Source organism: Microtus oregoni, unplaced genomic scaffold (genome assembly GCF_018167655.1).
Source record: "Microtus oregoni isolate MIOR12 unplaced genomic scaffold, Mior012 000001F_ref0000356, whole genome shotgun sequence".
NCBI lineage: Eukaryota > Metazoa > Chordata > Mammalia > Rodentia > Cricetidae > Microtus > Microtus oregoni.
Window position 1 is genome coordinate 73,112,892 of NW_024543060.1, and position 27,969 is coordinate 73,140,860.

Genomic DNA, 27,969 nt, shown 5'->3' on the forward strand with positions numbered 1-27,969 from the left:
TAATTTCCAAATAATGTATCACTTATTTTTATGAGAAATGCTTAATGTTGAGAATATATTATAATAGAATTATTGTCATTTTGTGAGCTAAATCTGAACTACACAAAACAGACCACTGTAAGTATCAGATGTGGGGACAAATGATGAAACACTTGACCTCAAGCCCAGCACCCTCTCCATTCTATCCCAAAGTCCTTATTGACATTCAATAAGGCATCTTAGTTTATGTTGTTGATGAACAAAATAATGGTCTTTATGGAGAGAGATAGAATATAGAAATAATTAGAGTGAAAATAATATGCAATTATATGACTGCAAGATAATTTCTTGAAACATTATTGAAATCAAAGTGCTCCTTATCATGCATAATATGTCACCGAAGACAGCAAGCATCCTGTGAACAGTTTTAGAGGACTGAAAAACAAATGACTGTCTTAGCCGTTTGTGTCATTTGTGGGAAGTGTAGTCATTTACGTAAGTGTCACAGAAATAGAGAAGATTGAGGAAGCATAGAACATGTCTAAGCATGGCAGTTATCATTTAAAAGACTCAGTGATGATGTAAAAAATTAACTTCTTGGACTGGAAAGGCAGCACGACAGTTAAGAGCCGATACTGCTTTTCCAATGGATCCAGATTTAGTTCCCAGCACCTATATAGGGCAAATTATAACCTCCTATAACTCTAGGTCCTGGGGAGATGTAGTACTTCCAGACTCTGGGCATCTGGGCTCCCAGTACACACAACTGCACATAGACACATGTGTGCTGACAGAAATGTCTGTCCCGCCAGGTCCCGCAGCAGTTCTTTCCCAAAGAAACACACAGAGACCTACATAAATCATAAAGTGGTTGGCCTATCAGGATTCTTATTAACTCTATTAACTCTTACATCCTATATTAACCCATAATTTGTGTCTGAGTCAGCCATGTGGCCTTGTGCCTTTTATCAGTGAGGCATTCTCATCTTGCTTCCTCTGCATCTGGGTTACAACTGCAGACTCAGCTTTCCCTCTTCCCAGAATTCTCTTGTTCTGGTTACCCTGCCTATACTTCCTGCCTGGCTACTGGTTAATTAGCAAATCTTTACAGGGTACAAACCATTGTCCCACAGCACGTGTGCACATTATTGTTATTAATAATATTTTAAAATTGATTCATCTGTCAAGTCATATATGAAGTAGTCTCCTTATTTTGTTTTGTCAGCCTAGAAAAAAAATGTTTTTTAGATGTCACCACAGACCATTCACAAATGAACAATTTGAACATTTCAACTTTGAACCCCAAAGGACTCAAGGCTTATTTCAGTTCTTCCCACTATAATTGCTAGAACTTTTAAGACATAGACTATAATCTTTTTCACAGTTGCATGTGAGCTACTGAATGGTATGAACATCAATACTTACTACTGCACCTGCACATAATAATGTTTCTTTGCCCCATAATGGCAAAAGATGTATATCTTCTTTTTAACTTGGTGCATAATTATGAAACAGTAAAAAGTCTAACACTGAAACATTTTTTAAAATTGAAAATATTTTTGTAGGATCTTGAGGATGTAAAGCCTAACCACATGTAATAGAACATCTGAAATATGAATCCAGATTACCCCAAACACTGTAGACTTCCTAAATACCTCCTGTGTCCTATCAAGTTTTTATTAATTGATACTAATTATTTAGCTGAATATATATGATACTTTTCCTACGCTTGATATTCTAAATAAATCCTTTACTCTATTATTCTTAGATAAAACATAACCCCTCCCTAATTTTTATTATCTGCCCTTGGGGCAGTCATTAAAACTTAGCTGAACAGATATATAATAACTAGGTCACCCTCCAAAGAAAGATTGATATCATGAATGGGAAGGCCATGTAATACTTGAAGACTTAAGACACTGAAATGAAGCATTTTTAAAGAAAGCATATATCATACTATAAAAGAACAGCTGTCAGTTTTACCTGCATTTAATTCAATATAATTTCAAACTAGTGGCTATGTTATTTAATGTGAATATAAATCAAAGTGTCATCATATAAATATAGAATACAACTATGGGGCTGGAGAGAGGGCTCAGCCATTAAATCCAGGCTCACAACCAAAAATATAAGAATACAACTATGACATTTGAATTAAGGCTTCTCTACCAAGAATGTCAAACATTTGTATAGAGATATATTTTGAAGTTTGTAAAATTTAAATTGTGTTACTTGAAGACAAAATGCCTATGGTTACAGGTATTTAAAAATTGATGGTTTAAGATTATATTTTTTTACAGTTTTTAAGAGTTTAAACACATCATGAAAGAATTGTGCTTCTACTGATAACAGACCATTTCTGTAGAACTTTAAGGACCAACTGTTTCTATTTACAGTTACCATGCAAGGACTACATACAAACCATGCTTTAGCAGTGATTGGTGCAGTATACTGAAAATGAAATAAGTTTTAGGCAATCTTATATTATGAAATTTGTTATCTTTGAATTTTAAAGTAATATTTCTAAACATTTTAAGTATTTACACATTTTTTATAGATGAAAGGAAAAGTCAGTTGGACAAAATGTGGAAGCTTTGTAGGTTCGGTAACCTCAACACTCCACAGGGTGGAGTCAGGAGGAACAAAGGTCAATGTGAGAAAAATGAGTGGACTTAGGTGTATGTTCTACCTTGTCTCAGGTGTCCTCACGTCGAGTCATGGACACCTTCTCAGTCGTGCACATCAGGCCTTGCAGAAGTGCTACTTGGTAGGCACATCAGAATATCATTCCCCTCACTCACCCTTAAGCATATTCAGAGTGAACCCTGCCATATGTACTGAGGAAAAGACTCTCATGGTAGAAACACATTTGTTTCGGCCACCCACATAATAAATAAAGCTTCATAGCATTATAAACTAAACATAACAGAGACTATTTCAACTATCTAAATTTGAACACACATTTTAGAATTTTATTCTTCCTGTTTTTTTTTTTTTTTTTTTTTTTTTTTTAGTTTGGAATTTTCAAGCATGACCTTAGTTAGATTTCACATAACATTCTAGATTTAGGTTATATAAGATTTTCTTATTTGAAACAGTGTCATAAATCCAATGATTAATATCTCTCTAAAGAAGCAAGGGTGTGGACTGTCTTAAAGTTATTTAAAAGCCTGGCCCAGAAGCTGATCAGATAGCTCAGTCACTAGTATACACATAAATCCCAGTCAGTTTTCCCTTGATTCCTGTTCTCCTAATTATCAAACACATAATATTAATAAAATCAATAGTTTTACTCTGTGTGTTTGATTTAGGGCAAAGTCAGTCACCTCCTTTTATTAATAGATTGCCCTCTGTATTTCTCTTCTATTCAGAGATGGACTCCTGCCTTTGTGCAGATCTTAAAGGTCATGTATTCTCTCATTATTTTCATCATTTTCTGAAAGTAATATTTGATTATTTTGCCAAAGGTAGATGATTCAGTTAAACTTTTTTTTAAAGCATCAGTGTAACCACTATAGTAGTTTTTGTATTCTATTACAAAACAAAGCAAAACAACAACAACATAAAAGTTTGTTGTTGGCTGAGGTTTCTGTCCCACCTGGTCTCACAGTTGTTAAGTCCCAAAGAAATCACACAAAGGTCTACATTAATCATAAACTGATTGGCCCATTAGCTCAGACTACTTATTAACTCTTATAGCTTATATCAGCTCATTATTCTTGTCTATTTTAGTCATGTGGCGCAGTATCTTATTCTTTGAGCAGTCACATCTTCTTCTGTGGCTGTATCAAGACTGCAGACTAGGACTTTCCTCTTCCTAGAATTCTTGTTGTCCCAGCTATACTTCCTGCCTGGCTACTGGCCAATCAGGATTCATTTAAAACATAAGTGACAGGGTACAGGCCATTGTCTCACAGCACTTCGTGTTGCTTTTCTCCACTTTGGTCCTTTCCCCCTGGTGGACAGTTTTGAAATCAGATACCATGTTATGTTTCCCTTCCAGTTCAACTATAAAAACAAGCAAACCTTTCATCAATACTATAACTGAACATTCTTGAGTATTGTTGGTATATTTCTAGTGGAAAATAATCAATAATCCTTGCGAATTCATCTACTTCCTATAAAGTTTTTTTTTTAACTTTCATTATAGTTAGCTTTTTTGTCAAACTATTGGACCACCATCCTGTAAATAATGGCATGGAGACTTATTTTTAATTATGAAATCTAGGCCTTAGCTTAGGCTTTTTCCTGAGTAGTCCTTATAACTAATTAACCTGTTTTTATTAATTTACATTTCACCACATGGCCTATTTATCTCTCCTCTGTAGTGTATGTCCAACTTGTTTCACATCTCACTGGCCACTCCCCACCTCTTTTCTTCCCAGAGTTTTCTCTCTCTCTCTAGGAAATCCTGCCTGTTCTCTCCTGCCTACATATTGGCCATCAAGCTCTTTATTAAACCACTCACAGTGACACATCTTCACAAAATATAAACAAATATTCTGCAACATTTCATTGTTCTTTGATCAGGAGTGGGTAAAATGGTATATTTGGAAGTATACTTGCATTGATATGTCTATGTTCATTTTAGTAACCAAAAAAACAGGTGACAAATGTCCTTTTAAGTGCTGGTATAAATATTAAAGTGATGCACATGTAACTAGGCTGAACGCCGTCTTTACAAGAGTCATTTCTTGATGAAGACACTGAACAGGTTAATGTACCCCTCCTCATAATTTCAAACATAAGCGTTCAAGTTCTGAATGACCTATTGCAAGCTTAATGCCTCTTATCAGAAACCACAATGATCTAGAAATAATGGTCACTGCTATGGACTGAAAGAATGCCCCCCCCAAAATCTCATTCTACTCCTCCCTCCGTCCTACTGTCTCTCTCAGTCTCTTGATCTCTCCTTCCTCTCTTTCTCCGTCTTTGTTTCTCTTATTTTATCATTTACTTCCTTATGTCCTTGAGTTATCTTCTTTCCTCCTGTTATATACTTTACAAATATGTAGTTAATTCCTTTTTGATTATATTTCTTCACTTGATTCTTTGTCTACATTTCATTTAACTCCAATGCATAACTATCAGAGGGTTGTTTCTGTGTCATATTTCAGTTAACTTTGTGAAGTATCAGGCATAGTTCCTTGTAAACAGTAGATACACAGTTTTGCTTATTTCAGGGTTTAGCTTGCAATTTAACTCTCTCCTGAGGACAAGTCGTTGTATGAATATGTGCCATTTGTCAAAAATTAGAGCAGGTTTTAAAAACTCAACCCAATTCAATTCAGCATAGCTGATATGGTTCTCCTGTTTTTTTAAGAGTGCTCAGCAGTTTCTTTATAGCTTATAGCAGTTTCCTTTATAGGCTCCGGATTGTTTCTCATATAGCAATAACAAATTTACTTTTCTTTAATGGGAGGAATTCAGTACGACAAACTCATATGGTTGTTTTCCAATTTTTGCCTCAATCCTATACCAAGTTTCAAACTGTGGTGTTTTCTGATTGAATTGGTTACTTAATCAGCCATATCTGTTTTTTTTTTCCTTTTTCGGTTGATGATTAACACTTGATCTAAATCACAGGCTACTATAAGAGCTATAAGGCAGAGCTATAACTGACAGAATCTTATTTGAAACTGGGCACTTAAGATACTTCTTTGAAATATGTTTGTCTTGACAACCTCCTTCTGATATTTTCATCTCAGACTCAGCAGAAAATGGCTTTTTTATGATTCTCTTTGTAAAAGACTAGACACCATATGTACTTTATTTAAAGAAAATGCTTTTTATTCTTCTTTATGACCTTGTTCTAATAAACTCACATCAATATAGTTTATTTTGCCTGAAAATACCTACCGAGCTCTTCCTGTGGAGATTAGAGTTTTCTTTTCATATTTTACTTTCTTTTCCATTATGCTCTTCCTATTAAAGTGATGATTATTCTCTAGAAAAGAAGCCTGTTGCCTTGGGAGAGCCAGTGTTTTCTTTATCACTTGCCAGAAAATATTCATTATTTTCTGTCGTTATATCTCTAACACAACAGCCAAGGTGACTTGTTGGCAGTGATTTCTGTTGCCTTAGAAATTGGCAGGATTATTACCATGAGAGTGCATGAGGCGGAAGGCTCAAACTTCCTGTTATTGATAGTTCTCAGGTGGAACCTCCACCTCCCTAAAATTGGGATTGTAACATGCATACTTTTACAAGAATTGGCATTGTGTTTACTTTATTTTAGCCTATTATCTTCCTTGCCCAAATCTCTGAGCCTCTGCTCCTTGTTTTTCAGTGAGTCCCACCAACCTGTCTCAGTTTAATCTTCCTGGACCCAGTATGATGCGCTCCAACAGCATTCCCGCCCAAGACTCCTCCTTCGACCTCTATGATGATGCCCAGCTTTGTGGGAGCGCCACATCTCTGGAGGAAAGACCACGTGCTATCAGCCACTCAGGTTCATTCAGAGACAGCTTGGAGGAAGGTAATGAGGGGAATGGGGGAAGATAGGAATAACGTTATTTCATGTAGGTCTGAACGGAAACGTGTTTCATCATCCATAGCACAAGGATCCTCAAGGAGGAGAAGAATCAGCGGGCTAATTCTCACTTTAGGTTTGCTAAAGCTTGAAGATACTTTACTATTTCTTTATATATTATGAAGTGTGTCAGTTTCTTTTAAATATTGGTGCTTGACTATAGAATGGTTTGGGTAAATCTAATGCTCTCCTATAGATAGACATAGGGCTTTAGAGAACCTTGACATATATGTCATATATTAAAACAAACATTTTAGTTGAAACCTTTATTAAAGAGCTATAAAGATATGTAAGTCATAAAAGGATTATTTTATGTTGCTAATTTTTATTCCTAGGTCTATGTGATATTAGCTACTGTACCATTTTAGAATTTATATTCTACCTGCATTTTCCAATACGGGTCATATTTTTTCCAACCATAATAAAATGTGTATCTTGCCTCATAAATGTCATTTTGTCATACAATTTCACATGAATGCTCTACAGAAGTCCATGCAAAAATCTCAGGAAGCTACATACATGCTCAAGAGTACATATTTTCCCTTGTGTACATATTACACAAAACTTAACTCACAGAAATTTTCCTTTAATTTAATGAAACATTTTTAATTACCCATGAAGAAGGCATATGGCATGTACATCACAAAGCATGTCAGTTAAGGATAAAACCAAACTAAGCATAGAAATCCAAAGTGACTAGAGGAAAATCAAACATAAAAGCCACCATTTAATAATTGCACATAACACAGAACCCCTAAACTTGAAAGACACCAGAAGGTGAACATTTAGCCGTCAGTTATTCATAGGCTGAACTCAGGGAAGTTTCTTAGCTTTGTGAGCTCTAGTTTCTGTCCCATTCACTTTGAACATTTCTCATGTAGATGACATGGGCATAAGCGTAGCTCTTCCTTCTTCTTTCACCATTGTATCTTCTTGTGTAATGTATGTATCTTATGACCTCAGGTCACTACTATAAATATATTGTACTAGCACTAAGTTGCCCACCTTTGCCATTGCCTTTGGGAATAATAAACAAACTGCTGAGTTTCCTGTTAAAAATGGTGGCCAGCTAATGGTGCAGCATAGTTCAAAATCTCTAATCTGAAATGTTAGGCCCTTGTGTTTATGAAGTGATAGTGTCGTGTGCTTGCGCAGAAACCTATTAAGCCTTCTGTACTCTGCTAAACATGTGGGTGGCTCTGTAGAGGGCCTCATATACAAGTAGGATGATGTTCATTGCTGGGAAATCTGGCATCCAGTGTATGGCATTTAAATAATATCAATTGCTTGGAGCTAGCCTTAGTGGACAAAATGAACTCTTTTATAGCCATGCACTGAATGCTAATCCTTTAGGGCCTGCTTAAATTGTGATCTAGAATGAAGGCCGTCTTGAACTGGATTGAATTCTTGCTCAATGCCCACACTGACATATGAGAAAACAAAACCAGAAGCTATGAAGTCATAGGCCAACAACAACAATAAAAAAGTGTCAAGAAGAGAACGAGAGTGGGCTTTTCTGAGCCATTGTCTGTCTTCCTTCTGGTACCCCCAAAATAACTCTAGTCATTTTTCTCAGCATCACTAAAAAGTTATATAAACATTGAAAGAATGGACTCAAATGATTTGCACACTTGATGAAGTAATAGCATTTCTCAATCCTTAGAGGTAATTTTTTCCCCTTTCACAAACATCTATATCCTAATAAACACTTCTAAAATAAAGGAGTTGGACCATGGGTAAGAATGTTGGCTTTACAAGCATGGTGGCCTAAGTTGAAACCCCAATACCCATGTAAAAAGCCAACCGTTGTGCACAATGTAAGCTTAGCACTGGGAAACAGAGACAGAAAGATTCCCAGAACTCCCTGAACGAGCCTACTAGTCAAAAATAGCAAGTTTCGCTTCAGCAGGGGACCCTTCTCATGACATGAGGAGGAGAGTGACAGAGGAAGCAACTGACACCCTGCACTGGTCACTAGCATACATGCTTGAGCAAATGCTGATCTTCTGTGTACTTATTACCAAGACCACACACATGCATACTCACACACACACACACACACACACACACACACACACACACCAAAACTAAAAATGAAAAGATGCTTCTTCTTGCTCTCTCTCAAACTTCACCCTCTTATTTCACCCGGGTTGGCTCTAGCCCAGGTAGCTTGCAGAGCCCTCTGCAAACCAGCTTAGAGGCATAGCCCTTAAACTACCCAATGATCTCAAAAGACTGCGGATTCCTCTCTTGTAACTGTTGTTTTCATTATGCCTTTTGGCTTCATTTTGGACTGTCAGGGTTGTATCCCATGTATGTGTGATCCCAGAATCTTGCAGTGGTGTCAGACATTATCTGTCTTCAGCTAATGTTTATTTATTTAAGGGATGAATTAAAGGCAGTGAACAGCACTGTTTCATATGGAAAAAAAGGAAGAACTTACATACAAATATAATAAGTATAATTTTACCCATCTTTTCAGTTTAATAATGCATTGTAAGTCCTGAGGAAATGACTTATCTTCAATTGTGATGACAGTGTATTTGATTTATATCAATGAACCTGAATGAAATTTTCACCGTCATCTTTCTCTTGAAGTGGGAATGTTTTTATATCACTAAAATTCATAAAGAATTAATTCCCCCATTTCAAATAGCACCATCAGCTCATCACAAAAAGGAAATACCAAATTGAATCAAGTACTTACTTCCTTGAAAATAGTTAGAGAATAATTCTGCACCTGAATCCGTATGTTAGGAAAACGAAATTCAGTAAAGGAGACCTGAAAGTCTTTAAGGAGATGTTAGCTTTCTGTTCATCTTATATGGGGATTTCCTGCAGCTTCCAATGTACACATATGGTGGGCCTCATGCCCCCACTTCTCTCTGTAACCTGGTGACTACTGCTAGCATATAAATGACCTTGGAACATTAAGTAACTAAATCTCTAAAAGTTTCCCAGACAATTATTTTCATAACCAGGTCCTTTTTTTGTGGTTATTTTACATCTCTAGCCAACTGATCTTTATGTATTCAGTAGATGTCTGATTTTACATGTGGACTTCTCTGCTTTAACCATGTTCTTGTTTTCTCCAGTCCATGGCTCTTCCCTGTCATTGGTCTCTAGCACGTCTTCTCTTTACTCTACGGTAAGTCTGGTCCCTTTTATTTTCTGCCTTTGCCATGCACAGACAACCGTATCTCTAAATAAAATTTCCATTATGATTTAAAAGCAAATGGATCATAGGTTTCAGGGAAAAAAAATCAGACGGTCTACACTAGGGTCTAACAGCTCTTCCTATAATAATAATCATCTTCTCTACACAATTTAATATCATAACTGAGGGTTCTAAGTTACTATTGATTGTTTGTGTTGCATCTACAGACTGCTTGTCTCGTCTCAATCTCCATTTGAATGAGCAGGTGTGCTTAGAAGGTGCTCATTTATATAATACAAGTTTTATGCTTAGCCAGGCAGTGGTGGCGCATGCCTTTAATCCCAGCATTCGGGAGGCAGAGGCAGGCAGATCTCTGTGAGTTCGAGGCCAGCCTGGTCTACAAGAGCTGGTTCCAGTACTGGCTCCAAAGCAACACAGAGAAACCCTGTCTCAAAAAAACAAACAACAACAACAACAAAAAAAAACCTAAAAAGACTGAATTAGCACAAAAAGGCAGATTGTGTTCTTTTAACACATAATGCATAATACTGAACCTTCTTAATATGCAGAGTTGAGGCATGCTAATTAAAATAACAAGAGGATAAATTTTATAAACTATTTAATTTGACTTGTCAAATTTATTCCTATATTCTCCTATCTCTCTACTCTTTTCTATCTCCCTACCCTCCTGTCCAGAAGCCCGCTTTCTCACTAATCTTTTTTTCCCATTTATGTCTATTCATTTTGTTTTGCGATCTACTGAGTTTAACCATGGCAATCTATGTGGCCATGGGTTTGGAGCTATCACTTGAAGCCTGGTAGACTTAGCAGTACATATACACTAAATAGGATCTTCCTCCAGAATCTATCAGTAGCCAATAGTTCATCAATAAAGGGTTTTAAACAATAGAATGGTAGGGATGGGAAGGCAAACTATAACAATAAGAAGTCATAGATGAGAAATGGTTTGTCCAAAACATTATATTAGGCCCAAAGAGATGGCATAATGGTTTGAAACACTTGATGCTCTTGCAGAAGACCTGGGTTAAATTCCCAGTACCCACAGAGTGGTTCGAAACCATCTGTAATTCCAATTCCAGGGGATCTGACACCCTCTTCTACCTACATTGCAAAATCCACTTGCAGACATGCTTTTCACACTATGAACTGAAACATCCATTTATAATTACCATTAGAGTATCCTAGGGATGCTAGGGGACGAATGAATAGATTTTCATTCTAACCTGATTCGGTTAGCAATGACTATATATGTCATGGGCTGTTCCTTCCCAAGTCAAGAGCTGACTTCCACCCCTAAGAGGTCTTTGCAAGCTGGAAGTCACAGGTCTATTGTCATCAGCCAAGGAGTCACCTCTAGAAACTTAAAATCTGTGTGCTCATTTTAAGATACACACCCACTGTACAATCTGTGGATTTTGTCAAAAGAATGTAAATTTCAGAATTCTGTTTTGTGTTTTTTTTTTTGTAAGGCCCGATACAGTGGTGCATGCCTTTAGTTTCAGCACTCAGGAGGCAGAGCCAGGCAGATCTCTCTGAATTCAAGGCTAGTCTAGCCTGCATAGCAAGTTTCAGGACAACTAAGGCTAAATAGACAGACCGTATCTCAATAATAGTGATAATAATGGAAATATCCAACGACTCTTAGATGAATCTTTCCTCATTTGCAGTCTTCTTTAGGTAATGACATGGGCTTTTAGATAAACCACCACCTCTGCCACCTTCTCTTTTCTCTTTTACATTGAAGTTTGTGTTGTTGATCATCATTGTATTTCTTAATACTTATATCTGCTAAAATACAAAATAAAGGGTAGCGTAAAGCGCTGTTAGATTATCAACTTTTAATATGTTGATTCTTTTAATTTTTATATGTATGGTACTGTTAAACTTTTACATTATTGATTCCTGCAGTATAATTTTTCAGTGGTAAAATATAAAATTATTATTGATTCCATTCTGTGTTTATATTCCAATTTCCACGGAGTTCATGGGAAGCAGGTCCATGCTTCATCCTTGTGCGTGTCCTTCACAAACTGTTTAACACAAAAGCAACACTAAGAAGTGGTTGTTAGTAATAAACTTAACTGGCTTGAGAAATACAGAAATCAATTGGTATTTTTACTTAGGCGGAATACTTTTTGTTATTTACTGTCCTTCAGTATGCTAGTCTTGCTCTAACACACTCACTAAAAATATCATGCAATCAAACCTCACCATAATATCATTAATCCCAGATTTAAGCCACTGGGGGAAGATAGAATATTATGTTTGTCTCATTGCTCCATTTTTATGGTAATGGGTATGACTGGTAAAAACAACCATGGAATATGAAAAGAAGGCAAGGATTAAAGAAAACAAGTCTTGGAAAGTCAGCTATGAGAAGATTCATGCCATACAGCACATTAATATGTAACTAGCCCCTGTAACTTGGAGTTATTTTAATGAAAATATGATGTGATGATCATATTTTGTTTCATCTAAATAAAGTAGATCTTTTTTTTAAAAAAAATCACATCAATTATTTATTGAGTCATTATAATTTTAAAGCAATCTGAATAAGTCTAAAGGCAAAATGCAACCATAATAAACCAAATGAATGTATAAAGTATTATGTAGTCAAAGAAAATCATGAATAAGGCTTAATCAAGTTAGTGACTGAACATCCTTTGCATGTACTGCACATCTGAATACCAAACCACATTTAATAACTTTATATTACTAGAATTTAAAAATGAATATGTTGAAAGCTAAAATTGAGTTTTAAAAATGACCAAGGCAAATATTAACATTGTCTTTAAATACAAAGTTTACATATGAAGACAATAAAAGTCTTTATAGTAGCACATAGCAAATATCTTAACATACATCCTGACACTTTTCAGAGGTAGATTTTAAAAAGCATGAAATTCAGTTTAAAAAGAATGCTTATGAATAAAATATACCTAGGCATTTGTGCTATTTGCATTTTGTATGTATGTTTGTATGTGTGTGTATGTATATGTGTGTGTGTGCGTGCCTCCGTGTATGCGTGTGTTTTCTTGCTTCTAGAAAACAGACCAAAACCATGTATTAAGTCATCACAAAATGTCCCCAAAGCAGCCACAGGTGACAAGATGGTTTTGCAGCCTTTTCCAGCAAATGACAGCCGGCAGAGAGTCATTTTGTTCAGCAACATTACACATCCTCCAGTTCTTCCCAGATTGCGGCAGGTTCCCAAATGGGATGGCGCAGATATCTCATTTGATGGGGTTTCTTAGCCCCAGCATGCAGATGGAAAAAAGACCTAGGAATTTCTGCATAGAAGCACAAAACATTTGGCCACTTTGTACAGCAGTTCTCATTCCCGTCAGCTGCACAGCTGATGTTATTTGGCTGTCTTATTTATTGCCACTTTAAAACAAAGTATCTTGTTGTTTAGCTGAAGTGTCTGCCGATCAACTTAATAGTCACTAAGGAAAAGAAAGCAAGTAGGAATTAGTATCCTCTACTTTCTATTATTAACAATACTGGCCAGCATTTCCCCTTCAACTCCATTTGTCATTTTCATAATACATAAATCAGAAGACAAACTTTTGTCTAAATATTAGCTAAAGATTTACATAATTTTATGGAGTCTGATATATAAAACAACATTTCATGATCCCACACATCCATATATTTAGAGTATAAGTTTATAATGAGCTTTTGTGGTCTCTGTAGATCATAAACTGTTTCATTGTCTTAAGGCGTGTTATAAATCTATTACCTCTAAAGTACTTTGTGTCATATATAACTGTCCATTTTATTTCTCTAGTATGCTGGTTTATTGTATTAGTTAAACAGTCTAGTGTTTTACTCATGTTAGATCATAAAAGTTGTAAATACATGTTCAAATAGCTTCTTCATTTATACATATAGAATAAGTTGACATTAATTTTATAATTAAAATCTCTATTATTTTTACAGGCTGAAGAAAAGGCTCATTCAGAGGTAAAATTCTGTACCATTTTATTACTTGCAAACCAGCCTTATTTTAGGATGAAATCAGTTTTCTTGCCACTAGAGGGTGCTTGATGCAGCAGCATAACTTTAGGGCTTCTAGAAGTTGATCTGTGGTTTCTGAGGTTGACTCTTAGAGAAAATGAAAGTGAATTCTAGCAGTGAACTTTCCTGTCATATTCTGTCCGCTATGTCGTTCCAGATAACAACTACTACGTTATCTATAGTAGCTGGCACTCATTCATTCATTAGTGAATTGAGCTTTAAAACAGAACATTTCACTGTCCTTTCCTCACAGCCTGATACACTCTGTTTAGGATTAATGAAACTGTACAAGGCGCAGGACCTTCTCCACACAAGGACCACATCCTATGCCACCTCTAGAATTACCTTTTCCTGTACGGGGAAACATTTCACAAATACGTCTGGCTTGCTTGCAATCATGTACAGAATCAACCTTCTCTTTGGAGAAAAGGTTAAAAAAAATTTTTAAAAAAGATTTCTAGGCTATGAGAGCAGTGAGAGTTAATTAAGACTTTATTCATGGAGGCTGAAGAGATGACTCAGCCCCTGAAGAGTGTGCTGCCCTTGCAGAAGGCCTCAGTACCCCACTCTAGAGACTCACAAACATCTGTAGCTCCAGCAATCAGGGATGTGGCTCCTTCTTCTGACTTCTAACGGAACTCCAAATCACATGCACATGCACATCCATGGGCACATACACAAGCATACAACTTAAAAGTAAATCTTAAACTTTCTCCAGGGCATAGTACCAATTCTCATAGGTTTACACTGATGCTGATAAGAAAAATACCTCAAAAATGATCTTGCAGAGCATGTCATTCTGACTGAGCTCATTTCACAAATGTTTAAATTTAAAACTTGTTCCAAAATATGTTCAAAACTACTGAGAGTACATATTGATCTCTCTCTCTCTCTCTCTCTCTCTCTCTCTCTCTCTCTCTCCCTCTCTCCCTCTCTCCCTCTCTCCCTGTCTCTCTCTCTCACACACACACACACACACACACACAATTTTTTAACTGAAACTCTCTTTTTACATCACATAGACACACAGCAAGACTTGTGGTGTTGGTCATGAAACAGTTACTGAGGTTTGGAAATTCAGCAGTGTCTGTTTGCCTTTGTAGTAGCTATCCAACTCTCCTTTTGTTATGATGCTCAGAGGGGGTCATGGGCTTTCAAAAAGGTACTATACATTGTTTTATAGTTTTCTGGGCTACATGCTACAGGAACTAGAATTATATAATAAAGGTGTAAGGTGAGAAAGCCTCTTTCTGTCTGTATTTGTCTGAATGATAAAAGAGGCTTTGCTTACTGGGGTTAAATGCATCATTATAGGAAAGTAACACAAACATTCATCGGGACTGAAGTAGATCTTCATTTTAAAAATAAGAAATAACAGAAAACTATACTTGGTGAAACTGTATAAGGGCACATCACAGAGGTCACAAGTTTTGGAGCAGGATATTAATGACTACCTCCTTCTCCTGCAATAGGAGTAGAAACTGTATAATTGTTCTCTATTTCTATATTGAGATAAATATCACTCCTTTTGCTCACTCCTCTCAGTAATGATTGCTATTTCTTTCCCAAAATAAAATGTATTGTCTAGAAGGGGATAAGGCATTTAACGGCCCATTCTAACATGTCCTTTTAGACTTAGAAAGCATTCAAATTGTCCAACTCCAAGTTGAGGACTTATTTTTTAGGAGTTAAGAGAAGCATCCATGTAGAATACTTGGCATCTAAAGAACTGGATTCTCTTGAGACAAGAAATACACTTGTAGAAGCAATTTTCATATGCTTGCAAATATCTTACCATTTTAATCACTGTTTACATTTCCTGGCAATATGGGATGTGACTGATTGAATGCATAATATGGTATGATATTGATATGTCTGTGTAACTAAAGTGAAATTAGTAAAAACAAAAACCATTTAAGAATATTTATACTGTGGGTTTATTTAGTGAATGTACGATATTCATAATTTCGCCCCATATTTTATACTTTGGATACCTACAAAGCATTTCTGCTCAGAGCTAGTAATAGGTCACTGGATGAAGGTATTCTAAGAAGCATTAGCTATAAATTCTCTATTCACCATTAAAGTTCCATTCCATAAAATTACTTTGTATTCTGGATAGTGATATATGCTCATAATTCATGTACTCTAGAACCTGAGGCAGGAGAATCACAAGTTTGAGGACAACCTGGGCTACATAAAAACCTATCTCAAAAAGAAAAAAAGTATTTATTTTTCAAATATAGACTCATTAAGTACTTAAATCCAGGTCTTCTGCATTATTAAGATAATATATATATTGTTTGTTTGTTTTTTTCGAGAAAGGGTTTCTCTGTGGCTTTGGAGCCTGTCCTGGAACTAGCTCTGTAGACCAGGCTGCTCTCGAACTCACAGAGATCCACCTGCCTCTGCCTCCCAAGTGGAGTGCTGGGATTAAAGGCGTGCGCCACCACCGCCCGGCTGATAGTCTATACTTTTTGAAAATCTTATAAAATATAGAAAACTAAAATGTATCTTGAAAACGTGAGATTTTCAAAGAAATCATGTGGCAAATCATTTACATAAAATCAGGAAAAGTATGTTGATAATCTTTATGAATTTTTAAAGAGAATTTATGCCTGAGTTTTAATCACAATATTGTTTTAGAAGGAGGAGACTCCACAGAGAAAGAGAACTATTTTGTCAGTCCTTCAGGACTTACAAGTAAAGTCAGTAGACTAGTTTGGTGCGCAGATCTGGGTCCCAATATTAAAGTTAGAAATGCATTCCTCTCTGGATAAGTAGCCTTTGGGAGCTGCAGCACAGCTAGTGTTTGCCCTCTAGAAGGACTTGTTACTGATTCGCCTCCGGTTACTGTACTTGCTGTCTTGTACCGAAAGCTTCATTGTAACGGATCATTTAGTTCATTGGACTTTTTAATTGCACAGCAAATCCATAAGCTACGGAGAGAACTGGTTGCATCCCAGGAGAAAGTCGCTACCCTCACATCTCAGCTGTCGGCGAATGTAAGTTGCCTTTTATTGTTTGAAGATACCAGAACAGATTTGTATCCAAATCGAGGTAATAGCTTGAGTCACAAGGTTAAAGTGTCCATGGTCACACCATGGAAGGCACTAGAGGGTAGGACTCATGTGAAATGAAAGGGTTTTGCCCACTCACTAATAAAATATAAACCTAAGTTGATGAGAAACAACATGGTAAAACAAATCAACGGGGGAAAAAAAAGATTGTAGCTTAGAAAATTACAAACAGTGGTCATGATAACAAGTGTTGCCTCTTTTCTTGTTTCTTATTTTTGTCATTTCACATGTAGAAGGTGTGCTCAAGTTGAAACCTAATAAGGTCTGTTGGTATTTGACTGTGGAAGGCAAAATATCCATGGGTCCTGTCCCTTTCAATGGTTAATGAAACATACAATAAAGTTTAAAATAAGTTAACTTGAATCTAAATAGGAAGCTTAGCTTGACTGTAAATGAAATACCATTCTCTCAAATATACCCCACCCCCCGACCCCACTTCTCAGAGCAATTTAGAAGACTACATTTGCTGGTACTAAAGCAACTTACATTTATGAAAATAGGCACCCGGAAGACGGTCAACACATTAACCTTTTCTGTTGAATGTCTTTCCACGCTCCTAGGAGAACTCAAAGTAGATTAAATGAACTGTAACCGGGGGAGAGCATGTGGCCTTGTGCCCAGTGCTAGGGAGGAGCAGTGTGAGAAGCAAGAGCAGGGGGTGCAGAAGTCATGCTATGCTGCCATATGCCCTTTGTAGTCTTCGCTCAGTCCTTTCTGCCGTTGGGCTCTGGGCTTCTCCTTCTTCCTCCACTGCTGCCTCTCTGCCCCTCCGTGGAGGTGTTCTTGCTTCCCCACAAAGCATCACATACCAAAAACGAGCAGGTGCGGGACTGTAGTGTATGACTCTGTAATAGGAATCCGCAGGAAATAAGTCATTTCACTCACTGGGAATTAATTTTAGCTCTGTGTCTGCTGACATTATGCTTTAACGCTAGGGAATAATAGTCATTTGAGATAGACTGTGATTGTTCACAAAGATTTCTATGAAATGCCTAACAATAAAAGCAGAATTTTTTTTCCTTTCAGCATTGCTAGAAAATAGTAGTCTATCCACTGTTGATCTCTAAGTTTATTAAAGAGATAATTTTGAGACTAATGTAGATTTTACTCTACGTCTATAGTGTACTGCTAAACTGGCGAGTTCCCGAACTTACACCCAGATGACATGTCGGATTGCGTTTATCTGTGGTTAAGAAGCCTCAGTGAGCACCTCATCCATGATGATCACATGTTTTGTTACGTGTTTGTCTGCTTTCTTAGTACTTGGCTTTGGACCCACGTACTCATATACGCCAGGCTATTTTTTTTTTTTATCACCGGAGCCACATCTAGACCTGGAGTTATTTTTTTCTAATTTGCAATTTCTATTTGTGGGTAAAGCCAGGTGTTTTTATTCAAATGTATACAGTTTATTAGCTGAACTGGCTGTATTAGTCTTAGCCTATTAACTTATTCAGACTGTAAGTAAATATTGTATTTGGTTAAATGTGTGCTCTCTACAGGATGGCTTGGCATATGAAAGTGCAGTAGGTATATGTCAAAAAGACAGATTTTGAGGAGCTTTTTTCAATTTAATAATCATTTAAGGAACATTCACCTCCTCTTAATCTATGTATTAGATCCTAGTGAGTTCACCTGATTAAGTTCATTTTTGTGACTTGTGTGTTGCGCGCTGGGACTTAACATTAATAAATCTGTTTAAACTTGCTATATCACTGTTCAGTAGAGCAAAGTGAGAGAAAGATGATATTGAGTGAGCCGTCTTCTCATTGGGCTAAGCAGAGTACAGGACCAGTCAGTGCAGCATATAGCAATCCTTTCCTCCTTACAGATGTGCTCCAGAAACATCTGTATCAAGCCACAAGAGACTGTACAGAAAGCCCATTCTGCTAGTGTACAAACTTATTTCATTCTATGTTCATATATGCATTGTAGGCATTATATATAATCACACTTCATCTTGCTCTTAAAAAATCACAGTAATTTTCTTTGTATTACATTAGATAGTGTAATTCCATGGCCATTATGAGAAATAGCTACTCTTAACTAACACTTAGGCATCTCTTGTTTTATCTCATATTAATACATTCTACTCTATTTTGAATACTATTTTGGGGAAAAATTGCTAGAAAAAATTAGTTACAATCTAGTAAACACTGCAACCACCCTGAAAATCATATTTTCTTTTAAAAGTCCCAAAGCTTCCCAGACAAACTAATAAAAATAATTATTGATGAAAAATTGTCCCACATTTACCCCTTTATTCTTCTGTTAGTTTTTGTACTTAGTGAGAAACTTTAGATTTATTACTTCTGAAGTAATAAAGTTAACCTGATAAACAAAGGCAAAATGATATGAATATGAAATAATCATTTTTAAAGCATACTTTCCACTAAAAATAATTTGACTCAAGATGATATTTAGTAACCAATTATTAAGGGTTCATGAAATATTAGTTAAAAGCATATTTACGAAGATTAGAAATTTATACTTTCCTTAGTTATGGTTTCCATTGCTGCAATGAAACATCATGACCAATACAGAAAAAAGTCAGGGAGGAAAGGGCTTATTTGGCTTCCGCTTTCATATCACTTTCCATCCTTGAGGTAGTCAGGACAGGAATTCAAGCAGGGCAGAAACCTGATGAGCTGATGCACAGGCCATGGCAGGGTACTCTTTACTGGCCTGCTCGTTGTGGCTTGCTCATTTGGCTTTCTTATAGAATCCAGGGCCACCAACCTAGGGATGGCACCACCCAAAATGGGCTGTCCCCCGCCATCAATCACTAATAAAGGAAATGTCTTACAGCTGGATCTTATGGAGGCATATTCTCAACAGAGGTTCCTTCCTTCCAGATGACTCTAACATGGGTCAAATTGACATAAGACTAAATAGCACAATATTCTAATGTTAAATACTTTATCATTACTTGGACCTATAAGATATAGTCAACATAGTTTATGCATACAACCTATTTTTTATAATCCCAATATTCTCATATTTTTAATTCCAACTAATTTGATTTCATAAATAAATTATTAAGTAATTTTCTACAAATGTATTTATCAAAGGCCCAATAATTAAATATTTGTTTTCTTGTCTTTTTGAGAAGTAAAATATCACAGTGTTCAGGATTATTTTCTTTATCAAATAAGAATTTTTTTTCTTCTCACGTGTTTTTTATGGGGGTGGCAACCTTAGTTTTAGCATTAGCACCTTTGTTCAAGGGCATAAAGGGATTATTTTGAAAAGGCAAAATTGTAATCAATACAGAAATCCAGCATGACAAACATATTGTAAATTCAGAGGTAAGAATGGTTATTTTCAAATTTATTATTAAAAAGAAGAAATACTCATGAAAACTATGTGATAGTACTTGGGTACTTTGTAAAATTGGTCAAATTAAAACATAGTATTTGGGTAGTCCTTGGGCTTCCCACAGGTCAGGGAACCCTGATTGCTCTTCGAGCAGATGAGGGGGGGGACTTGATCGGGGGAGGGGGAGGGAAATGGGAAGCGGTTGTGGGGACGAGGCAGAAATCCTTAATAAATAAATAAATAAATAAATAAATAAATAAAAAACATAGTATTTGGGAATGCAAAGTTAGCTATAAAAAATATCAAGAAAGCAGCCACATCAAGATGACCTAATGGTTATCTCAGGAAAGGAAAGACCCCAGTAACTGAATAAGAGATCAAAGAGTGTTCATGAATGCTTCAACTGTGTTCTCCACAAAGTGTTTTTCTCCTTACTGCAGTATCCATGAACCACAGCCCATGATGAGCGAAGGCACTTGCTCTAATTATGGACCACCAGAGGATGACTTTCATGGGGATTTTTGCTAGCCATTTGATTGGAGGTGCCACCTTTTAGCTCTGCAACAGCAATAAAAATGATGTGTTAGAGTCCCATCACACCACACCCTTCAGAAAACTAAAATCAATCGCTTGCCAAAATTGACCAGATTTTACCCAGTTTGGGCTTGTTATTGATCGATATTAGAAAACACTTAATCTTTAGATCTTCATAGGAATACAATAAATAACGTCAGTGTGGGATAATGTGCCCACAGTTGTTTCTAAATTCACAGGACTGACTGAAGCATCCCATCATACTTAGCGTTCACACTTCATGCTGTGGAATCAGGAAGAAACGGCCTTGTTTACAGTTGTATCTTCCAGCATTTCTAATCATAAGTGTGATAAATATATGCTATAATATGTGCAATTCTCTAAAATTGAAAATAAAACCCCCAGGGCACCAAAGCTTCATGTTAAATTTGGACCTGTGATTCCTTCTGCCTGGGCCAGCTCTACTTCTTTCGCTGAAGGGAATCGAAAGTAGGGAGAAAAGGCCTTTTATTACAGAGATTTGAAAGTGAAGACAACTCTTTCCACCCAGTTCTTTGTAAGTAGAAAAAGAGGAAAGATAATGTTCTAGCTGTCAGCAGATGTCTGACACCTGAAGGAGAATGTCCTCACAATAGACGCGCTAACAATATCCGCAAAGGTCATGACGGAAGTCGAGAAATGAGGAACATTTGTCCATTGACTATTTCAGTGACCTCCTTTCGGGCTTTCTTTTCTAAAAATGTGGCAGCTGGGAAATTCATTCGGCATTTAGGGTGTCAGATCGCTGCGTGAAGTGCAAGTCAGAGGTGTTGTTATTTGCAAAAAAGAAAAAAAAATACCACCCCCTTTTGGAAGCCGAGCCATATTAAATGTCAAAAGACTGAAACGCTGATTTTTAGGAAACCAAAATTTAGAAATGGAAAATGGAGATATGTGTTAAAGGAGCGTCGGCACTGAGACCTAACCACGACAGTCACGTCACTTAAAACGTTGGAACAGCTCAAATTAAGCATTTTGTAAAACGAAGGACTTTATCTTAGTCACAGGAGACTCTGACATTCTATCTTTCTTCTATTTTCTTTGCAGGCTCACCTCGTAGCAGCTTTTGAGAAGAGTTTAGGGAATATGACTGGCCGACTGCAGAGTCTGACCATGACAGCAGAACAAAAGGTATGACCAGTAATTGCCACTGAGGCCCGAAAGGGGAAAGTATACTTCACAGAACGCTGAATATCAGGAAGGTGTTAGTGCCTTAAAACAATACCGCAGAGCACCCATTCTGCGATAAACTGAAGCCATGAGTACACGGTGCCATTTCCTTTCCAGCTGTAACCTAAAGACACAATCAGATTGTCTACATGAGCACAAAGAGACACAAATGCACACCAAGTTCTGAGGTACAGGTCTGTCTCTTTACCTCCAACTGCATCTGTAAATGAAAACCAAATGTCAAGAGGAAGCTTTGTGTAGGAGAATTCAAATATGCTCATATTGTTATGTAGTTAATACGAAATGTACTTAAATGAAAACTTTCAAAAATGCGTGGTCCAGAAGCCTATAAGTAAATCATGGCTGTAAGCTGACACATCAGGAAGGATGCCTAGAAGCATTAGAATTCCGAAGTAGGAGACATGAGAATGTACCAGTTATGATAGGAACAATTTTAAGTGTTTTTGCATCAAAAATTAGTGGGCATCTGAGATGCTATGTTTATTTGAAGTAACATTACTTCAGTTACATCAAAACCTTAAAAGACATGTGAAGGATTTTATAGTGTTGAATAAAGAATACCAAAAAGAAGGGAGCAGAATTGAGTTGTCAGAGGCACATACATTTAAATATCCTGATCTAGCAAGAAAGATGTTGGTCACTCTCCTATGAAGACCAGTTTTCTTTCCTGGTCGTTTGTTCTGTGTCCTTGACCTTCTTATATTGTTGATAGAAACTGGTGTAGTCTCTGGAGCTCATGGAAATGTTTTATAAAAGCTGCATATATACAAAGCATTGGCAGATGTCCCTGTAGTCATCTGATTCCCATACAGATCTACATTCTAAGAAGTTCTGGATAGTTTCAACTTGTGCCAATATTTGCTATAGGGATAGTTTCAGTTTTGTGTTTAGCTATTGTGAGGTGTTGCATTATCAAGTTTTGTAAGTGCATGAAACTTGTTTTTAGAAAATACATGAATAGTCAAATTAAAAGGTGTATAATGTAATATCCTTGTATAATTACCTAATACAACCAGGTCCACTAGTTTATTTTAGAGCCTAGATTTCTGCCCACAACAATATTCTATCCAATTTCATCAAATCTTTCTAGAAGATTTCTAACAAACCCCTCCGAGTTCTTAAACTTCCCTCTTTCGACTCCTTCCCCTTTCTTTGTTCCTCCCTTCCTTCCCTGCCTCATCTTTTTCTCTCCTATCATTATCCCCTTTCCTTCCCTCCCTCTTTTGTAATTTCCTTCTTTGTTATGGATTGCTACTTCACTGTGTAGCATAAGAACCCAGAAAACATGATTATAAGGTCCTTTATAAGCCAAGCATGAAAGAATATCTAATAACGTTGGAACTGGAAACCTTGAACATGAATTCTGACTGTGTCTCTTAAGAATTATCTAGTCTTAGCAAAGCGGTAATAGTGTACACCTTTAATCTCAGCACTTAGAAGGCAGAGGCAGATGAATCTCTGTGAATTCAACCATAGAGCAAGTTCCAGAACAGCTAAGGCTGTCACACAGAGAAACTCTGTAGTAGTAAGAGCGGCGGGGCTGCGTCCCCAGCACCCCGGCTGCCTGCTAACTTATGCCCCGAAATAATTACATGGACACTGTATTCTTTTAAACACTGCTTGGTCCATTAGCTCTAGCCCTTACTGGCTAATTCTGATATCCCGATCAACCCATCTCTAATAAAACTGTGTAGCACCGGTCTTACCGGGAAAGATTCAGCATGTCTGACCTGGTGGCTTGCTTCATCGCGTCTGCCTCAGAGAGGGGAAGCATAGTGTCTCTGCTCCAGAGAGCAGAGCTGTCGAGTCTGAGCTCACTTCCTCTTCCTCCCAGCATTCTGTTCTGTTTACTCCTCCCACCTATGTTTTAACCTATGAGGGCCAAGCAGTTTCTTTATTGCTTAACCAATGAAATCAACAGATTAATATATGACACTCCCACATCACTTCCCCTTTTTCTGTTTAAACAAAAAAGGAAGGCTTTAACTTTAACATAGCAAAATTACATATAACAAAACAGTTATCAAGCAAGAATTACAGTTACAATATTTATATCTATTTTATCTTTTATCATAACAATGGAAAACTATAACTATCTATCTATTCTGCAACTCCATCAAAGACTCCAGAAGAATCAATATTACCTAAGCAAACAAAAAGTAAGCAATTTTCAAAACTCTAGAAATGACAGAGACATCTCGCTGCCTGGACAGTCACCCAAAGTTTCTCTGTACCGTTGGGGCATCAATCTTCAGCCTTCAGGCCCATAGTATCCAGCAGACATTTCCATGAAGCAGGAAAATTCAAAGTCAGTTCAGTCACTATCTGTTGTGTCCTGCAGAATGTCTCGCAGACTCCTTCATGAATCAGGAACCCCGAAAGATCATCTCACCTTTAGGCAAGTTCAGTAGTCCTCTCTCTGTGCGTTCTCTGTTTCCAGTTTATGCAATAGTCCAGGCAAGAGCAGTTTCTTGCCCAAATGGCTATCAAACTCCATAAGGATCCTCTTCGATGCCCATCTTCCTCTTGAAGTAGATTGGTGCTGCCAGGAGCAGAGTGTCTCATTGTCATGAAAAAAACCCTAAGTTATTAAAACATTTAAAATGCCATATTCTATAATCTTTGAAAAATATGAAGAATGCCTATCTAAAATATATCTATGTACATTTAGACAATCTAACTAACATGACTACAAGCTTGACTATTATGTATTTATTAGCAAGCTATATATATTACATTTTAAGTGAACTACACAATCACAATACCTTAATCAAGATCAGAAACACATATACATATAAGAATCTTGACCTTAAATTTATATCCCTAAAACAAAAATCCATGTCAATGCAAATTATTCATACCTATATCATATCCCCCTTTAAATGTAAAAGAATGTTTATAAACCATATTTGGGAACATGGGTGCATTTTTTTCTCTCCAAACTGCTTCCTGCTGAATGGGGGTGCTGTTATTTAGGTATTTCAGGGTATATAATCCAGACTCTCTGTATATTCCATCTTTACATGATTTATTTTTCTTACTCTATTACTTTTCCTACAAGTGTATTCTGTCTCTTTAAAGACTTTGGTTTATTTTTTTAAAAATTTACTTCTTTTTATAACTCTCTAAACTCTTTTTCTTCTCTCTCCCAAGCCTATGTACCTTTTTAAAACACACTGTGTCTCATTTAGAAGTCTTTTATGTCTGAATTTGTCTTTATTGTGTTTCTGTAATTATTTTCTGGCCAGCAGTGCACGTTATTTTAATACTAAGTGGGCATGGTGAGGGCCAACATGGCCCTGCCTGCTTGCCCTGCCTAGTCCAGCACGTTGAAGGTCCCTTCACTGCCTCTGAGAGCCATTTTCATCGCCCCATTTTTAGGCACAAAGTGGGTCTATGATGCCATTAAGCAAATTGTAACAGTACATTCATAGACCCCATTTAAATGCTCTGTAGCCTGACCTGTCAAAAGAGTCAGAACCATTTCTGCTGCCAAACCAGGAAGCTGTTTGAAACCACGCATTTTGTTTTGTTTTGTTTTGTTTTTTGCTACCACTGAATCATGAAGAGCTTTCTTAAGGGAGCGGTAGCACACCACCAGCCCAAAAAATTTGGCTAATCTTTGTGGTTTTGTATGTGTGTGTGTCTCTATAATTCCTTTCCAAGCTTTCTCAGGTTTTACGTGGATGTAGTCAGCCACAAAATATAATTCCTTAATATAAGGACTTTTGTTATTATATACATAGTACATATCAAATGACATCATCAAAATTGTTGGAAATTGTCCAGAAATATCATGTGTGATATTGCCTTTACGACTTTTAACTAAGCATAAAGTAATTCCTCTTCAGTTCAGAGCTATACAGAGACATGAATCTTGATAGCTTTCTATGCATCTCGAATTTGTGAATTCATATTTATTTTTCTTTGAAGAAATCTATAAAATAACTTGGACTATGGTGTAATTCAGTGACAGAAACTGCATCAAATCAAGAGATGAATGTATGCAATGTATCTAAACCGCATGGACCAGTGACAAAGCCCTAAATTGAGCAGCTTTCAGGGAAGCTAAGGAACAAAGAGAGATTTCTTGGTGTGTTTTGTTCTCCTTGTCTGACCAAAAGAGTATGATTTAGATTGAACAGACTAACATCTTGGCCCTGGATTTAAGGATAAATGTATCTCAAGGGTTCTTAAATTGGGGTCATGAAATAACAGAAGACAAAACACATTGTTCACTTCGACATTTTTCTCAAAGCCGAGGGCATAACATTTAATATTTCAGGAAAGGCATTTGCCAGGGAACTAAGATAAAAAGGGTATATCACTCTCTGATCCAACAATCTTAAGAAAAAGCATCAAGAATATAGAACTGTATTTTTAATCTCAGTCTCTAGTTTCAAGATTCATTTGCCCATTTAGTATTTCAGCAAATTTTTATTAACTTCTATGAGGTAAGAAGAAAATAATATGAATTTTAAAAATAGGTAGATTTCAAAGCAAATGCAGAGAAGACTGGGGAGAGAAGAATGTTCTCAAGAAAACCACAACTAAACTGTGAGATTAACTGAGTACCATTGTTAGGAAGTAAAGACAGATTTAGTGTAAAATTGAACAGCCTTGCCTAGAAGGTTCAGTTCTTTCACAAGATTTGTTGTCAAGCTTGTAGGGTTTTTAGTGGAACTTAATGAGAAGTTTTGAAAGAGGCCAAGAACAACTAGGAAATTAGTTTGGAAAGAATATCAAAGGCTAGTATCAAGGAAATACTTGATTACTTTGTTTTTGAAGCATTTCAAAGATGATATTCATAACTTGTATAGCCTAAAATATATATGGCAACTATCCACATTAGAAACCACATCAAAGTATATTTTTACATGGTCTACAGAAGTCATGGAATGGTTATTGAATTTATTACAGGAATTGGAGAGAGACAACAAAATACTATCTGACATCTTAATTCCTAGGCATCCTTGTGGAATTAGTCAGACCTGCTTTCTCTTGTGTTTCAGAAAAGAAGTCTGAATGACTGTATTGAACAACAGACTAAACAGTCATCTTTATGATATAATTATTTCTCAGAGTATTTCCATAAAGGCTGACCAGTAACTCTCTAGACTTAAGTATTTTCTGTTGCCCACAACAAAATAGAGACCATTTGAAGACATTTCAGATTGTCTTACGATTTTGTCATCATCTGTTTCTGGAATTCATTACTGACCATAGTCCTTATCCCACTGTCTCACCAGCAAGGAAGCAAAAGAGAAGTAGGGGTGGAGATACATGTACGTGTTTTGAGACAACATTGTAATTTCAGTGCATCACAGTAATCCTGGAAAAATGTGCAGGAAAATCAATATGAACAACCAATTCTAATGACAAAAGAACAATGAGGGCCAGAATAATATTGGAAATTTTCTAAATCCTATTCACATATTTAAAGTACTTTTTGTTAATTTCTATTCTTCTACCAGGGAAGAAAGAAAGGGAACTGTGACTTCCTTACTACTCAGTAAAGGTAGTTCTACTTACTTAGCCTTGCAGAGACTTTCTGTTTATAATACACTGTGAAAGTTTTGATGTTTTCATATAACACCTGTACTCCCTAGTTGAAAACACATTAATCCTATTATATGTGAGTAGTAAAGCTGAAATTTTTTTCTTCAGAGAACAAGTACATCTATTGCGTGTAAACCAGAACTTTTCATAAAATCACTCCAGCATTATAAATTGAATTATAAATCAATCAAAAAGAATGATCTCTCAGCAGCAAAATAAGATATTCCATTAAATGGTATAAAAGGGACCTCTTTTATTTTATTTTTCTGACAGGGATATTTCATTTTGGCCTGTAAGGGAAAGAATATTTGGCAAAAGGTAAACATCATATGAAATTCTCAAAAAGGTCATGGTTGTAGCTTGAATGACAAAATGAGAGTAGATTTCATTATTGGAAATTTTTGAAGATGTAGGGAATAAGAAATATAGTTTTGAACAGATCATATCCATCCTTATGGAATTTAGCTATCAGTTTAATTAAAATCTTACAGAATTTGTTATAGGCAGTTATTTATGCTTAGAAAGCTGCCCTGTAGAAA

At 36.4% G+C, this 27,969-nt stretch overlaps 1 protein-coding gene across 6 annotated transcripts in view; it reads left to right on the forward strand.

The window, feature by feature from the left end:
- Nav3 (neuron navigator 3) overlaps positions 1-27,969 on the forward strand; it is a 709,344-nt gene that overhangs the window by 635,483 nt on the left and 45,892 nt on the right. For all 6 annotated transcript variants that reach the window (XM_041665541.1, XM_041665547.1, XM_041665565.1 and 3 more), the window contains 5 exons: positions 6,269-6,457; positions 9,607-9,659; positions 13,632-13,655; positions 16,637-16,714; positions 21,728-21,811. In XM_041665541.1, the coding sequence (XP_041521475.1) occupies positions 6,269-6,457; positions 9,607-9,659; positions 13,632-13,655; positions 16,637-16,714; positions 21,728-21,811 (428 nt within the window). The remainder of the gene's footprint in view (positions 1-6,268; positions 6,458-9,606; positions 9,660-13,631; positions 13,656-16,636; positions 16,715-21,727; positions 21,812-27,969) is intronic.